This window comes from Pelodiscus sinensis, chromosome 10 (genome assembly GCF_049634645.1).
Source record: "Pelodiscus sinensis isolate JC-2024 chromosome 10, ASM4963464v1, whole genome shotgun sequence".
Classification (NCBI taxonomy): Eukaryota; Metazoa; Chordata; order Testudines; family Trionychidae; genus Pelodiscus; species Pelodiscus sinensis.
In genome coordinates, this window is record NC_134720.1 from 53,251,126 (window position 1) to 53,266,330 (window position 15,205).

General features: G+C 48.4%; 1 protein-coding gene across 2 annotated transcripts in view; it reads left to right on the forward strand.

The window, feature by feature from the left end:
• The window catches only part of IL1RAP (interleukin 1 receptor accessory protein), a 51,152-nt gene extending 36,337 nt beyond the window's left edge, over positions 1 to 14,815 (forward strand). For both annotated transcript variants that reach the window (XM_075938268.1, XM_075938269.1), the window contains 4 exons: positions 2,201 to 2,349; positions 3,476 to 3,619; positions 4,238 to 4,381; positions 10,367 to 14,815. In XM_075938268.1, coding sequence (XP_075794383.1) covers positions 2,201 to 2,349; positions 3,476 to 3,619; positions 4,238 to 4,381; positions 10,367 to 10,734 — 805 coding nt within the window. In that variant the 3' untranslated portion in view covers positions 10,735 to 14,815. The remainder of the gene's footprint in view (positions 1 to 2,200; positions 2,350 to 3,475; positions 3,620 to 4,237; positions 4,382 to 10,366) is intronic.
• The last annotated feature ends 390 nt before the right edge of the window (positions 14,816 to 15,205 follow it).

Below are 15,205 nucleotides of genomic sequence, written 5' to 3' on the forward strand. Positions count from 1 at the left end.
TAACGCTTACTAAGCAAGACATTCATTGCATAGCTCTTTCAACTCTCTCTGCTAGCTGCCCATGAGATCTCACACAGAGGCCTGAGGTATTCAACAACATTGCCCTTTTGGGGAGCTCTCGATGGAAAGAGCCTGGTCAGGTTATTGGCAAGTCTCAAACTATAGGAGCCCAGGGTCCCTCATTTCTTAGTAGAGATCAAATTACTCCAGGGCCCAGTGCAGCACCTGTGCGTAGTAATGATCTACTCAGTGTCACCAAGTTTTCTTTCAAAAGAGACATTAAGGAACTCCGTAAGCTAAAGTGGGCTCATCATACATTGACTCGTGTGCACTACTGCCCTCTATTGGATAATAAGGGAATTATTGTTGTGTGTCATTGACCCTGTACTGTTAACAACCAAGGGAGGTTCCCTCTTTACCTCAGGTAGTTAGTTCTGGATAAAGAGGGTGTGAGTTCTTTCCTCACCATCTTCACAGTCACCTGAACTTGTTGACAGCAATAGATTTGTTACAATATCTTCCAGACAGATGTATAGAGATCACTTTGTAATGAATCTTGACCTCGCGTGCATACGCACAACAACTAGAAATGTGGATTGAACCACCCAAGACCTTAGCACTAAGGGCACAAATGTTCACTGCTTGAAATGAAGAATTGCCCTAGCTCTGAGAGAGCTGCATGCCAGGACCAGCCACTGTAGTACGACATGGTCACATCGTTATTATAGCTTCAGTTGCCCCTGGAAAGCAACTGCCTAGGAGTAGAATACAGCGAGTATGCACAACATTTTAGAACAGAAGTGAGGAGCAATGCCACTGGAAACTGCCTGGGCAGGCCAAAATAATGACCCAAACCAGAAATTTCAAGGATATAGGTGCTCATAAAAAGTGCTATTGTCTGCCTTAAAAACTACTTCCAGCAGCACAGCGCCCCCAAAAACACAGCTAAACTCCTCTTTCAGTGCTGAGTCAGAGGCCAGAATACCATCTTCAGAATCCCCAACAATTGGGGTTTCCTTGGAGATGTTTCGTCATGATCTTTAGGTTGAGCATTTCTTGTGTGGTGCCAGGTTAGTGCCTACAAGCGGTGTATAAGGGTGTATTTGCAAACTATTAGAGGACTTGAAAAAAAATATGAATTTGTTTTGTTTTCAAACTCACCTTCAGTATTGGTTCTAAAATTTGTAACATCATTTTGTTCATAAGAATGTTAAGAAACATGATGAGAAGTAGCAGCAATCCATCGTTAGTGTGGGGATGTAACGACATCCATTTGAAGACCCGCATTACAGTTAGAATACCATGTGCATAAGAATGTAGGCCATACTTCCAGGATAGGGAATCTGGCAAGTCAAGTGGACAAGTGTAGTGACAGAAGCACTTTGAGGTACCAAAGGAGCTAATGCAATTGTGGGATGCATAAGCAGTGTAATACAAAGTGGTACAGACCTTATTTTACATCTGTGTGGGGCACCACTGTGCAGCTGATGCTGGACTACTTTGTCCAGTCCTGGGGCCCACAACTCAAGACAGATGTTATTTAACAGGAGAGGGTTCAGAGAAAAGCCAGGAGAACAATTCAAGGAATAGAAACCTTGCCTTGTAGTGATAGACTCAGAGGGCTCCATCCATTGAGTTTAACAAAGAGAATGTTAAGGGGTGACTTGATTAAAGTCTTTTAGTACCTAGCAGAGAAAGATCTAACACAAGTGACCAGAATTTGAAGTTCGGAAAATTCAGACTGGAAATAAGCATAAGGTTTTAACAGCAAGCATAATTAAGCACTGGAATAATTTACCAAAGTAAATTGTGGTGAATCCTCTGTCAATTTGGGGCAAGTTCTCTGGCCTGGGCTATCCAGACCCGCCATTGACTGCACAGTGCCATGTGTCTGTGGAATCGGTGAGTCTATGAATAGGTATTACAGTTGCACGCTGAGGTTCCAACCAAGGCTGGGGCTGTTGTGCAGGCTGTAGTATAGATAGTCCCTGTCTCAAAGTGTTTGCCGACTAGACAGGCAAAATACAGTGGAGGAGAAAGGAAGCTGTATCGTCCCATTGAGAGACTAAATAACTAAGTTTCTGTGAAATGTGAAGCAATTCTGAAAGATGGGTTTGATTTTGCAAAGAGGCTAGGCTGGGTTCTGTTTTACGGTGCAGCCAGCATTAGCATCTGCAGCCCTTGAACTTTTCTGTTCCAGCGTCTCTACCCTCGCGCTTGGACACAAACAGATAACAAGGACTCTGACCATTTCCAAGGTCACGCCCAAGGACTTGAAGCGCAACTACATCTGTCATGCCCGAAGTGCCAAAGGAGATTTTCAGAAGGTGGCCATGGTGAAAATGAAAGGTAATGCACAGCAATGGCTGCATGGATGCATCAAGGTGGCCCTGGGCTGCACGCAGCCATACTAAGGAATAAGGGGAGGGGTACTTATTTCCTGCTGCCTGTCTCCTGTGTAGCCTTATTGCTTCCCGGTTTGCATCTCCAGCTCTAGGAAAGAGAGCAGCAGCTGCATGCCTGATGTTCCCCACTGCGGTCAAGTAAGTGGGGAGAAGGATGGGATGTGGAAAAGGGATGGGAGTAGTTGAGTCGACTACTTGCATTTCCCTCCTCCCCACTGCTTGCTGCCTCTATCTCAGACTTGGGGAAGCTAATCCAGCCCCACCTCTTCCACCCAAGGCTCTGACCCTTTTTGTGACCCAGAACGCCCCCTTCCCCAGGCCGGTGAAGTGTGTCCTCAGCCCTGGTTTGCCATAGTTGTGTCTTGTTTTGAACAGGTCACCGTACCTCTTTGCAAGCATTTTAGTCTTTCAAAGGTTATCTCGGTGCCTTCCTTCTGTCTCATGATGAGAGGTCAGGTAATGCTGCTGCTGTACCTGTCAGCTCTTTGGGAAAAGCACGAGGGAAGCAGAAGATGTTGTTCATTGCAGAGGAAGAGTGGTATCCCGAAGTCATTCTGCTCCAGGCTAGGGCTGTAGGTTTTAGCCTGTCTTTCCCTATATCTGTGTGCTGATCACCCCCCTGCACTTCCAACATGCTGCTGGCAAGACTATGTGCATCCCTGAAAAGGCAGCTCTCACAGTCAGTACGTCCTGTGGCAGAAAAGATTTGTGACTTGGAGATTTCTCCCCAGCCTCCTGTCTTGCTCTGGAAAGATGTGGGCAATGATTTACTTCACCTGTCTTCAGTGTCTGTATGGGTAGCAGAATTGGGCCCTTCACTCATTCTGTTTCTTCTTCCATTGCCTCCAGTTTGCAACTGCCCAGATCCCTAAAACTGCCCAGGGCTGTGTGTGTGTGTGTGTGTGTGTATTTATGTATTAGCCTTTGATGCCCTACAGGAACCTCTGTTTAGAGATGGGCTCATTCTCTTATGATATGTGGCTGCCCGTGATCCAGCCCCGTGTCCCTTACAATGGAAGCCCAGCAAATTCCATTAAACAAGACCTGTCTGTTTTGAATCCCAACTCTAGCTGTAAGGTACACGATGGAACTGGCCTGCGGACTAGGAGCCACCGTCCTGCTGGTGGCAGTCGTGATAGTCATCTACCATGTTTATTGGCTCGAAATAGTTCTCTTCTACCGGGCTCACTTTGGAACAGACGAAACCATTCTAGGTAAGGGTTTCAGGAGGTTACAACACCTGCTTCTTGCTGCCAGTCCTTTTGGTTCTGGAAATAGCTTTTGTATCAGGCGTTTCTACCCTCTTGAGAAATAAGTAACACTGACCCTAAAAATCCTGAACTGGGTGAACTGAGGGCTTGCGAGAGGAGTTGGATGCAGGTTTTAGGAGGGTGGAATCCCCTGCTGGCATCCCTGGGGTTTGTACGGCATCACCGCGATTGTGTAAGCTCTCCACACATGGCTCCATTAAGACCCCTCATGTGACTGTCTTGAGGGACACTGGTTTCTCTGCTGAGCATGTGCAAAGAATGTCTCAAGCCCAGAATTTGGAAGGGCGGTTTCTGGGTTCATCTCCCAGGCACTCCCCCCCACTGTTTCTTCTTATAGAATGATGAATTAGCTGCATATCCCAGGAGCCTATGCTAGGTGCTTTGAGCCCTGCTGAGGCAAGGTGCTGAGAAAGTCCAAAGCCTCATCTGATGAGAGAGCTGGTAGGTCAAGGTGCATGGTTTAGGTTAGGCTCAGAGCTGGTAGGTTGGGCGGGGACTGACCACTGGGGACAGGCATAGACGGTCGGCAGTAACGAAAGCGTCTCTGAACCTGACTCTCAGATGGGAAGGAGTACGACATTTACGTGTCCTATGCCCGGAATGCCGAGGAGGAGGAGTTTGTGCTGCTGACCCTGCGCGGAGTCCTCGAGAACGAGTTAGGATACAAGCTGTGTATCTTCGACCGAGACAGCCTCCCCGGGGGAAGTAAGTATGTCACAGGATTGCCTGCCGTTCCGGCCCTTCCCCTTTGTTGGGTGGGAGGCCATGAAATGGATAGAGATTACGTGACGATTCCCTGTTGTGTTCCCTCCTTCTGGGGCACCTGGCATTGGCCACTGTGGGCAGACAGGACACTGGGCTAGATGGACCTTTGGTCTCACCCAATGTGGCCGCTCTTATAGGAGAGTGAGAATAGACTGGTCTTTCAAGTTACACTTTGTTCCAAAACAAGTCTCCTCACTCTGTTAAACACCCCTCACACCAGAGTCTAGCTTCTTACTTCACGGAGGTTGCACTCGGCTGCAGTCACATCATTATCACTGGCCCTGGGTATCTTTCAATGATCTTTCCAGGAGCAATGCCATACCATGCTCTAGAAGCACCTCAAGGCCACCAGCTCCTCTGCCTTCAGTGAAATCTCCAAACTGGCCTAGGAAGGGAGGATAAAATGGGGGGTGAGGACTGAGGAATCTAGGGGAGTTATTATACTAGCCCAGATCAATAATCCATCCAGTATATGGAAGGTGCAATAAACCCTGGTGTAACTATGATGGGATTTCCAGCCCCCAGGAAAACCTGGGAACATTTTCTATTCATCCCCATTAGTTAGAGATCAACTCCTAACCTGAAGCAGCTCTGTCCTTATTAAATATCAGCAGAACCCTGAGTAGCAAAGAGTACATTTGTATTTATTGGGTGCCTGCCCATTTGTGACGAGCAGGGACAAAGGGCTCCACACCCAGGAGCGGCCAAGACCAGGACCCGCCTCGGATGAGTTGTACAAACCTGAGATTGCAGAAGCAAAGATGCAAAGAACAGCCCAGGCGTCAAATGCCCATCAAGTTAATATTTGATTGTTTTCTGCTCCAATTCACTGTGCAGAGCTGATGCCGCCCTGTGGGGGAGAGAGCTGGATTCTGTCCCTTGTTGTGCATCATAAGCAGGCTTGATTGATTAAGTTCCAATCCTGCGTTGGCATGGGGGTCACTGAACGGCATCAATCAGCCGATCATGTCTATATTGCTGCCGGTGATGCGCATGAAGGATCCAGTGTGACTCTCAGATCCCACGATAGGGTTTGCAAGACTGGCTGTTAAACATAAAAAGTATTTACATGCAGGTAGCTTGGAGAAAGTGAGAGGTGATCAGCTTGGACCCCACAATGCCATTTGTGCAGTAAATTCTGAGCAGAGCAGTTCGTTAAGTAAAAGGGATGGATTCGTGGCACAAAGTCAGAGTCAAGGTCCCATGGCCCCAGTGTAGGAACAATAATGGCAAGAACAGTGTAGGCCCACATTGTAAGAACAGAAATGGGAAGCCCATTACGCAGTGAGGAGAGAAAGGTAGTACAGGTGAGACCTCTCTTGTCCAGCACCCTCAGAACTGGTGCTGAACCAGAAAATTTTCCAGACCACAGGAGGTCAATATTGTCTAGCAGCATGACCAACGCTCCCACTGCTTACTGGGTTCTTAGAAGACATTGAGGGGTAAATTAGAGCTAAATAACAGCGCAGAACACAGAGAGCCAGGACTAGTGGCTGTAAACAAACTTTATGGGACAGTGGAAAAGTGGGCCACACTCATGATAAATGGACAACAGGCTAAGTGAAATCATGCCAGACCACAGATAGTGCCAGAACAGAGTCCCTGATACAGAGGTTCAACCTGTAACTGAAAATGATAGTGATAGTGTTGTAAGCGAAACATGAGAAGTAAACCATCCACTCTACTCCACACTGATAAGACCTCAACTGGAGTAATGTGTCCACTTCAGGGCATCACAGTTTGGGAAAGATGTGGAGAAATTGGAGAAAATCCAGAGGAGAGCAACAAAAACTTTTTAATTTTGTTTTGTTTTTTGGCCTGGAAAATAAAAGACTAAGAGCGGATGCAACAGACATCAAATGCATACAAACTATTATACAGAAGTGGGTGATAACTTGTTCTCCTTGGCCTCTGAGGATAGGAAAAGAAGCAGTGGATTTAAATTGCAACAAGGGAGATTTTGGTTAAAATTAGGAAATGTTTCCTGTCACGGTAGTTAATCACTGGGACAAATTACCTATGAAGTATTTCTGCACACAATGCACAAACTCGGGAACTCTTTGCAAAAGGACTTTGTGAAGGTCAAGATTATAACAGGGTTCAAAAAAGAGCTAGATAAATTAATGGAGGATAGATCCATTATGATATTTGGGATGGGTGTCCCTAGCTTCTGTTTGTCAGAAGCTGGGAATGGATGACAGGGCAGGGATCACTTGATGAGTCCCTGTTCTGTTCACTTCCTCTGGGGCACCTGGCATCAGGCACTCTCAGCAGACAGGACACTGGGCTAGACAGATCTTTGGTCTGACCCAGTGTGGCCAGTCTTATGTTGTGGGAATCTCTGTCATTGGGGGTTCTTAAGAACAGAGTAGACAAATACGTCAGGAACGGTGTGTAGATCAACGGGGGCTGCTCTCGGTTGATTAGAGTAAGGAGCTGGTGGGCCGCCAGATGGGTTATTTACCTTGTGTCTGCAGGTATGGCCACGCACCGTTCCCATTGGCCACTGTTCACTGTTCCCATTAATGGAAGCTATGGGAAATGTTGCAGCCCAGTTACCACTTCCCGCAGCTCCCATTGGCCGGGAAGGGTGAACCACAGCCAATGGGAGCTGTGGGTGGCCATACCTCTGAATGCAAGGTAAATAACCCATCTGGTGGCCTGCCAGCTGATTACTCTGTTGAGCTGTGGGCCACAGTTACCCCCCACTAGTCTAGATAACGCTTAGTCCTGCCTCAGTGGAGAGAGCTGGAGTCAAATACCTGTCAATATCCTTACCAGACCTACAATTCTGATTCTGTAATGAAGCTAAGCACACACGGGCAGAATGTTGTAAGAGCAGACTGGCTGCTTGCTTTAAAAAGTGCTTAACGGTTTCCTTTCCTTCTGGTGTTACTCCCAAAGCCCCATTAATAGACTCCTCCATTCCCTGCCTCGTTATGGTTCCCCTCTGTGTTCGTTATGTCCACAGCAAGAAGGATGGCTCTGCATCTGACCTGCAGCTCCGCTCTGTTCTATTCTCGCGTTTCTCTCAAGCGGTGCTTGGCTGCTGTGTTCTCCTATCACCTAGCAAATGCACTGTCTCCCTGGGATCCAACTATAAGTCATCCTCTGCCTTTCCTTCCAGTGTTCTCACACCCCTTTCCCCCACGCTGCCTTCTCGTGGACTGATCCAGTACAAAAGAGCAGAGCAGCTTCCGTCTTAAATCCCTTTCCAAACAGAACGCATGGGGATTGCGTCATCCGCTCATGTGGGACAGGGGTTGTTTAGCAGCACCACGAGCAGCAGGTTAGCCTGGGACTTGAGGACTATCTCGCCCACATGAACAATGAAAGGTGCCATGGGAATTTCAAAGACCACAAGTGGCAAGTGTGAGAGAGTGACGTTTCCAGCAGCCTGGTGCCCTAGAACTATCCTGGAACTTCACCTTAGCATGACTCAATGGGACAGTCATCTCTTGAGCTGGCCAAAAGTAATTGCAAATTTCATTCCACGAATCAGATGATTTGGTGAATATTTTTACCGTTATTCTGCCAGCTGTGCTGATTGACCAGCACCACTCCCTGCAGCCCCTAGCTGATCCATGGCACTTTTCCTTGCCTTGTCAGATCTGGCAGGATATCTGAGGGTTTCATGTCTGCAGGCAGATGGCAGTATCCTGCCTTCAGGGCAAGCCTGATCCTCTTCTTAAAGTCTCGACAGGCAGGAGAGAAGCAACGAGGACCTGGATTTAAAAAAAAAAGAGCTAAACAAAAATAGATCAGCCAAGTCCAACAGGACAGATCAGCAATGCATTATGCTAAGAACTCCTGGGCACCCAGCAGAGGCGGCCTGATGCGTTAGGCTCTTCTGCTGCGTATCCTTGCACAGAAAGAAAAACTCCTGGTTGGAATTGCCCGTGTGGCTTGGGAACGTCTGCCACTATGGAAATGGCAACACCCATCGCCAGGGGACTCTGGCCACGGCTCTGCCCAGTCTGAAGAAGGGATTTTGGTGCCCAAGTCAGCCAGGCGTAGCTCCAAGATGCCTGTGGCTGCCACCCGCTGGGATGTACTCCCGAAGCAAAGGCCTGAGCGTGCCACAGGGACATATGGAACAAGCAGTGTGGAAGAGGGCTCTCCTCACCCTCACCCTCTCTTGTGACAGGGTATTTACAGTGCACTGGCCACCTCCTACGTCAAAACAAGAGAATGGGCCTGGAAGTCGGGGAAGCTAAATGTGCGCTCTAGTCCCTGCCACACGTCTACCTCTTGCTGCCTCCTGCATGGACAGTGGGATAGCTAGGAGCAGCACAGCCTGTCTCTTGGGCTGTGCTGGTGAGGCCAGGCACCAGGGAAGGCAGATGTGCTAAACGTGGCTTCCAGTGTGAGACTCCACTACCATGGGTCCCAGCGAAAACAGTGGGTCACGGAAATCTGCCTGCCACGCTATGCCTGCAAGCCTACCTCTCTCGCTCTGCCCTACGTCATGTCTCTGCTTCCCTCTTCGCTGCCTATATCCCTTTGCGATCTCCTTCCCGCCTGATCTAGGGACCCTTCCCTTTCTAACCAGGGCTGCTTCTGTACCCATCCACGGGGTGCAGGCTCTCAGCAATGGTCATCTGTCGCCACCTTCTGGGTAGATCCCCGCCCCAAGTACCAGTGACTGCCATCCTGGGCAGCGGTGAGGTCAGTTGAGTTGATGTGCCCCGTGCAGCATTTCTGCTGCTCCCCCATCACACACAGCTGGGCTTCAACACCTCTACTTCTTAGGGATGCCTGACGTGCCATGGGATTATTTGTGGCAGCTGGTACCCTGCCTCACCGCGCCTCTGTGTTTTAGAGGACTATGCCGTCCTTAATGAGGAAACAGTGGAGGTGGATTATCCCACCAGGGAGCGAATCAAGCTCCTATGACTGCTCAGTGACATGGCATTTGTGTGTTACTTTCTTCTCCAGTACACCTTTCTGGCCAGGTGTGAGCTCTTCTGTGGCTGTGAACTCAGAGCAGCCACTGAGAGATGCGCATTGGAAGGATTTTGCATTTATTTGGCAAAGGTGACTAAGGCAAATCTGCTTACTGCTGCTGTTGCCATCAAAGGCATCTACTGCTGGCTGTCAGGTCCCTGGCTCTCATGGCATCATCTCAGAGACAGCACCTTAAAAAGCCGGGGGCAGCTGAGGTCACTGCACCTGGGAACGTTCTTAAGATGTTCTCGTGGTGAAGAGGGAGCCAGGAGGACTAGCTTAATAATAGGTCAAGGAGCGTTAAGGATGGCTCTTGTGATTCAGAACTAAATTAACTCTGAGAGTACTCCCATGGGTAGATAATTACTATCCCTATTTCACTGAGGGGAAAACTAAGGCAGAGGGGTGAAATGGTTCACTCAAAGGCCTGTCTGTGTGACAGCAGGAGTAAAACACAGATGTCCCTGGCTTCTTAGATTGCATCTCCTTCTAGCTGAAGGGACCGCACTGCCCAGGTGGCTCACCAATAGACTTTGCTCCAATAGACTGAGTGGCCTCCTTGTATCCCAGTAATGACTAGGATAAATCCAGGCTGGCCCAAAGCAGCTTCCCCGCAGCAATTGACACATCACTGTAACAGGGCGTAATGGTGTGTACAGAGCACTGTCTCCAAGCTACCCTGCCACGGTCTGCCCTCAGGGAGTTGTCCATGTGGCATGAAGAGAAGGGCAGCCCAGAATAGGGATGGGAGCAGGTAGAGATTGCTTTGTGAATGAGAGAAGGAAGAGCTGCTGGGAAGGATGGGGTTGCTGGCTGCTGGAGTGGAGGCCGTCATTAGGGAGAGCTGCCGGAGTGTCTTGGAAATCCCCATGCAGCCTCACAGAGGGGCTCGGCCTACCAGGAGGGTCTCCTTCACCGCACCGGCTCAGGGGTGCATTCTCGGCTCTCACTAACCCACGCGGTGTCTTTCTCTCCCAGTTGTTACAGACGAAACCCTGAGCTTCATCCAGAAGAGCCGCCGCCTGCTCGTTGTGCTGAGCCCCAACTATGTCCTCCAAGGCACGCAGGCCCTTCTGGAGCTCAAGGCCGGTCTGGAGAACATGGCTTCCCAGGGCAGTATCAGAGTCATCCTGGTGCAATACAAAGCCATCAAGAAGAGCAAGGTGAAGGAACTGAAGCGGGCCAAGACAGCACTCACCGTCATTAAGTGGAAGGGCGAGAAGTCCAAGTACCCGCGGGGCAGGTTCTGGAAGCAGCTGCAGGTGGAAATGCCAGTTGTGAAGAAGACCAGGAGCTCTAGCGTCAATGAGCAAGAGCTTCCCTATTCCTCCCTGCGAGATATTTGATAGTGGCGGGGAAAGCGAGGGAGGGAGGGGCCGAGACTGTGTCCTCTGAGGGTTTACAAGGAAGGGTTCTATCTTGAGCATTTCAGAATGGCACCTCCCTATGGAGTTATAAACTGCTCTGGTCAGAAAAGAGTTCTGTGGCCCATCTCAAACATGCCACCGTGTATGTAGATGGTCAGCATCACCTCCATTCTCAGGGTCTAAATATTTGCCATCCAGGAAGGGCCAAGCATCCACTGGGGGGAAAGGAGGTGTTTGCATGGGTCAGTGTTTTTATTCTTGAGGTCTGCCCCTGTATTCTGGGACCTTGATCGCTCTTTGTCTTTCCACGAGACCTTCCATCTCTTCTGTCCAGTGGCTGGTGGTGGCAGCGATCTCCACATGGAAACAGCTTGAACAAAGTCACCGGACCAGCTGTTACGCTTTTCGTAAAGGTCTTTGAAATGGGAGTAACCATGTTGTTCATTCAGACACTCCTGGGCACCAACAATTTCTATTTCAGGATGGGGTATACACTAAAACACACAGTCGCATGCAGCACTTGGTGGGCCCGTACTATTCCCAGCCTGTTTCCTATGGGAACCACTCTCATTAGGGACTTTATCAATGTGAAGCAATTGTCACAGAAATGTACTCATGATGCTTTGTTTTGAAGGTTCTTCTTGGTGCCATTTGCTTTACAGCCCTTCTGGCAAAAGTGGCCTCAGCTCAGAAACTCTTGGCAGTCTTTGGAGTTTCTAACCCTGTGGTACACAATCCTCGGAATGAAGGAGAGTTTCTTTATTATACAATGCATCAGATCCAGCCTTCACATGCCCGGGTAACCCTTATTCTTAGAACAAGCTCAGGGACTTCACAAGGGTGCAGACAGATCCCCTTAATTACTGAAGAGCAACAGTCCACGTCCGCCTTTGCTGGTGGCGGTTGGAAAGCACCGTGGCAGAGTTAAAAGGGACATTTTATTGGGCTGCCATGGGATGTCCACCCTGTAGGACAAATTTATAAGCTTCTTTGAACTACAGTATTTCAGTACTAGATGGGTCAGAGTGGGAAACATATCACACCCATATAAACCAGGAGCGCTTCTCAGAAAATGGGGTGCAGATTTAAACTTGTCTTGGTTTTGCAAAGCAAATCTCCAACTCCGAGGGTCCGTAAAACAGAAACCATGACCAGGTTTTGTGCTCTGTCTTCCTGCTGGAGAGAGAGAGGGGAGCTGTCAATCCCTCCACCCCACTCCCAGCACTACAGGGTTGGGTAAAACAAATCCCAGATCAAAGCCGTCCTGAGTTTTGATTTTGTTTTTGCAAACCCCAACTCAAACTGCCTCTCTCTGAGTTCTGCTTCCATCTAGGTGCACTCGGTATGTGAGTCACTCAGCACTTCTCCTGCTGCTGGGGGCGACGCCTCGGGGAGCCAACATTCCACTGGCGTGTCAACACTTAATACTCTCCATGCTCAGAAATGCAGCAAGGACAGAAGGTTAAGTGGGCGACATTGCTCATATTTCACAGTATATAACCAGCAGAGCTGCACAGTTCTAGTGGAGAGAGTCTGCACATACTCTCCTGATTTTCAGGGAGGGCTGAGCATGCCCTGCACAGATTTTTAAAGAGTATCAAGCAATAAAGTATTTTTATTTATTCTCTTCCTTATTTTTGGTTTTGTAGCTCTACACTTTTTAAACCAACCCTTATGTATGTGGATTTGCCAACCGGCATTTTATTTCTGAATTCCCACTCTCAGAAGAGAGACGTGCCAAGGGCACTAGCAGGGCTGCATGTACAAGAAGCAGTACAACACACAAGTGGAGTGGTTCTGGGCCACTAGTACAGCTAAGATCCAGAGTCAGACAAGTTTCTTTCCTGGCCTTAATAGCATCCATTAGGGCTGTGCCCCAGCACGCCTGCCCTGCCTGCCTTCCAGCTGTTCCTTCACGTTCTAATTCCGCTCCCATCTGTTGAAGGCAGTGGTCCATCCCCCTCTGCCCTCAACAGCAGGAGAGGTAGGCCAGTTTCTGGGTGCTTACACTCCAGGCTGCTTTCCCCTCCAGTAGAGAGGAGGCACTGGCTGCAATAAGGAAGGGCTCTGTGTGCTAACGCACTATGCTGGCGTGTAAGCCTTTCCCACTGTCAGCTCTCTGGGACAGGTGCCTGGCTGCTGGGTGGAGCTTTGAGACTGCTGTGATAGATATTTGTACTCACGCTTATGTTAGAGGACAGTCCATTCTCAGGCAGATCCACTCTGCCCTGCTTTTCTATTGAAGGAGGATGGGTTTTGCCATGTGCCTGAGGATTGGTTAATCGCTTATTACTAAAATTCTGTGCCACCCTTAAGGCACCCAGTTGTATTGGTATGGGGGGCATTTTTGCTTTATTCTGGAATTGAGCACTACTCCTGGCAAATGCATGTAGATTATCCATGGCTGACTGTAACTCTTGGTTGACTTGTAACTCACCCTGTCAGCTCAGTCGCGTCAGGCTGTCTGGCATGGCTCAAGTGCGAGAACCAACCTTTTACATGAGTTAATGCTACTTTCCTGTTTGAGTTGTGCAGCTACAGAGGTTTACAACACTTATACTTAATGCTATCTTATAACGCAGGGTCATAGGTGGTCCATGAAACTAATTCATGCAGCACTCAACAAATATTTCATAAAGCCTATGCACAGTGTAATGAATGTAATAGCTATTGTAATAATGCCCTGATACAGCTATGCCCAATGGGTTTCCAACTCTGCATTCATCCATGGTCAGTTGGAATGCAGGGGACCTGGCATGAGCCGGCACCTGGGTGATTATGAGGGAGGTGTGGTCTGTGGTTGCTGGAAAGAATTTGTTTCAGGTTGGGGGGAGGGATGTCTGTAGGTGAGGATTGGCCTGTCCACCAAAGCCTAGGAGAGTGAAGGATCGTTTTCCAGGATAGATTGTAAATTGTGAATGAATTGCTGGAGGGGTTTAAGTTGGGGCTATGCGGGATGACCAGTGGTGTTCTGTTGTTTCCTTTGTTGGGCCTGTCTTGTAGAAACTGATGCCTGTGTACTCGTCTGGCTCTGTCAATCCGTTTTTTCAACCTAGGTGGGTATTTAAGTGTTAAGAATGCCTGACAGAGATTCTGTAGGTGTTTGTCTGTGTCTGTGGGATTGGAGCAAATCCGGTTGTATCTTAGAGCTTGGCTGTAAACAACTGATTGGGAAATGTGACTTGGATGGAAGCTAGAGGCATGTAGGTAAGTGTATTGGTTGGTAGGCTTCTGGTGTAAAGTGATGTACATTTGGCCATTGTTTAAATATACTGGTAGTGTCAAGGAAGAGGATCTCTTGTATTGACTAGTCCAGGCTAAGGTTGATGGCGGGGTGGAAGTTTTTGAAATTCCTGTGGAATTCTTCAAGCGCCTCCTTCCTGTGGATCCATAAGATGAAGATGCCATCGATGTAGCTTAAGTAGAGTAAGAGTACTAGGGGGAAGGAGCTGAGGAAACGTTGTTCAAGATCAGCCCTAAAGATGTTGTCGTATTGTGGGCCCATGCAGGTGCCCACAGCTGTGCTGCTGACTTGAAAATACAAATTGTCCCCAAATTAGAAATAGTTTTCCAGTTTTTTTCAGCTACAGACTAACATGGCTACCCCTCTGAGAGGCTTATCAAGAGGCAGGCAATCTCCATTAACTAAATGAAGAAGAAGTAAAGCTCCAAAGCTACCATTGACTGGAGTGGGCATGGGTAGGCCAGGGTTTGGCTTTTTGAATGACCTCTCCCAGAAAGCCTAGCCGCTCTATAAATGGCATTTGGTTCTTGGTGCAGGCATTTAGCGCAGCTTGACCCTTCAATGTTGTGTGTTTATTCGACTCTGTGCTGTAACTGTACATTTGTCAATCGACAGCTAAATGTAAAGTCCTTCATTTCATCTCCGGGGGAGGGGAAGAGGTGGAGTGGCTTTACATACATTAGAATGGACTTTGCTTTCCATTTCATGTGATGTTGTAAGGCTGTTCCAATTTGCCCATTTTCTCACTTTCTGATGTTCCCATGTTATTGGGTTTTTTTTATATAATTTACTTTTCAATAAAAACGTTTATTTTCACTTTTGCATTTCAGGCTTTGTATGGTTCTCTTGAGTTTCATTTTACCCCATTTCTTCCTCTGCAAATATGTGTGGCCAAGACAAAATGTTCTGTCTATGCAGCAGCATCTCCCACAGAGTCCTGGCAGGTGGCATTCTCCCCTGGGCAGAGGACCACCATCGCAAGGCCAACGTGCCCCCGTGGTCACATTTATGCCATCCAAATAGTGATATCTGCTTGTGTTAAAAAAGCACCGAAAGGCGCCCCAAGCCAGAACCGGACCAAAGATCCACCTGGCCCAGTATCCTGTCTTCTGACAGTGGCCAATGCCAGGTCCTACAGCGGGAATGAACAACGGGGGACCATCAAGTGGTCCATCCCTTGTCGCCCATTCTCAGCTTCTGACAAAG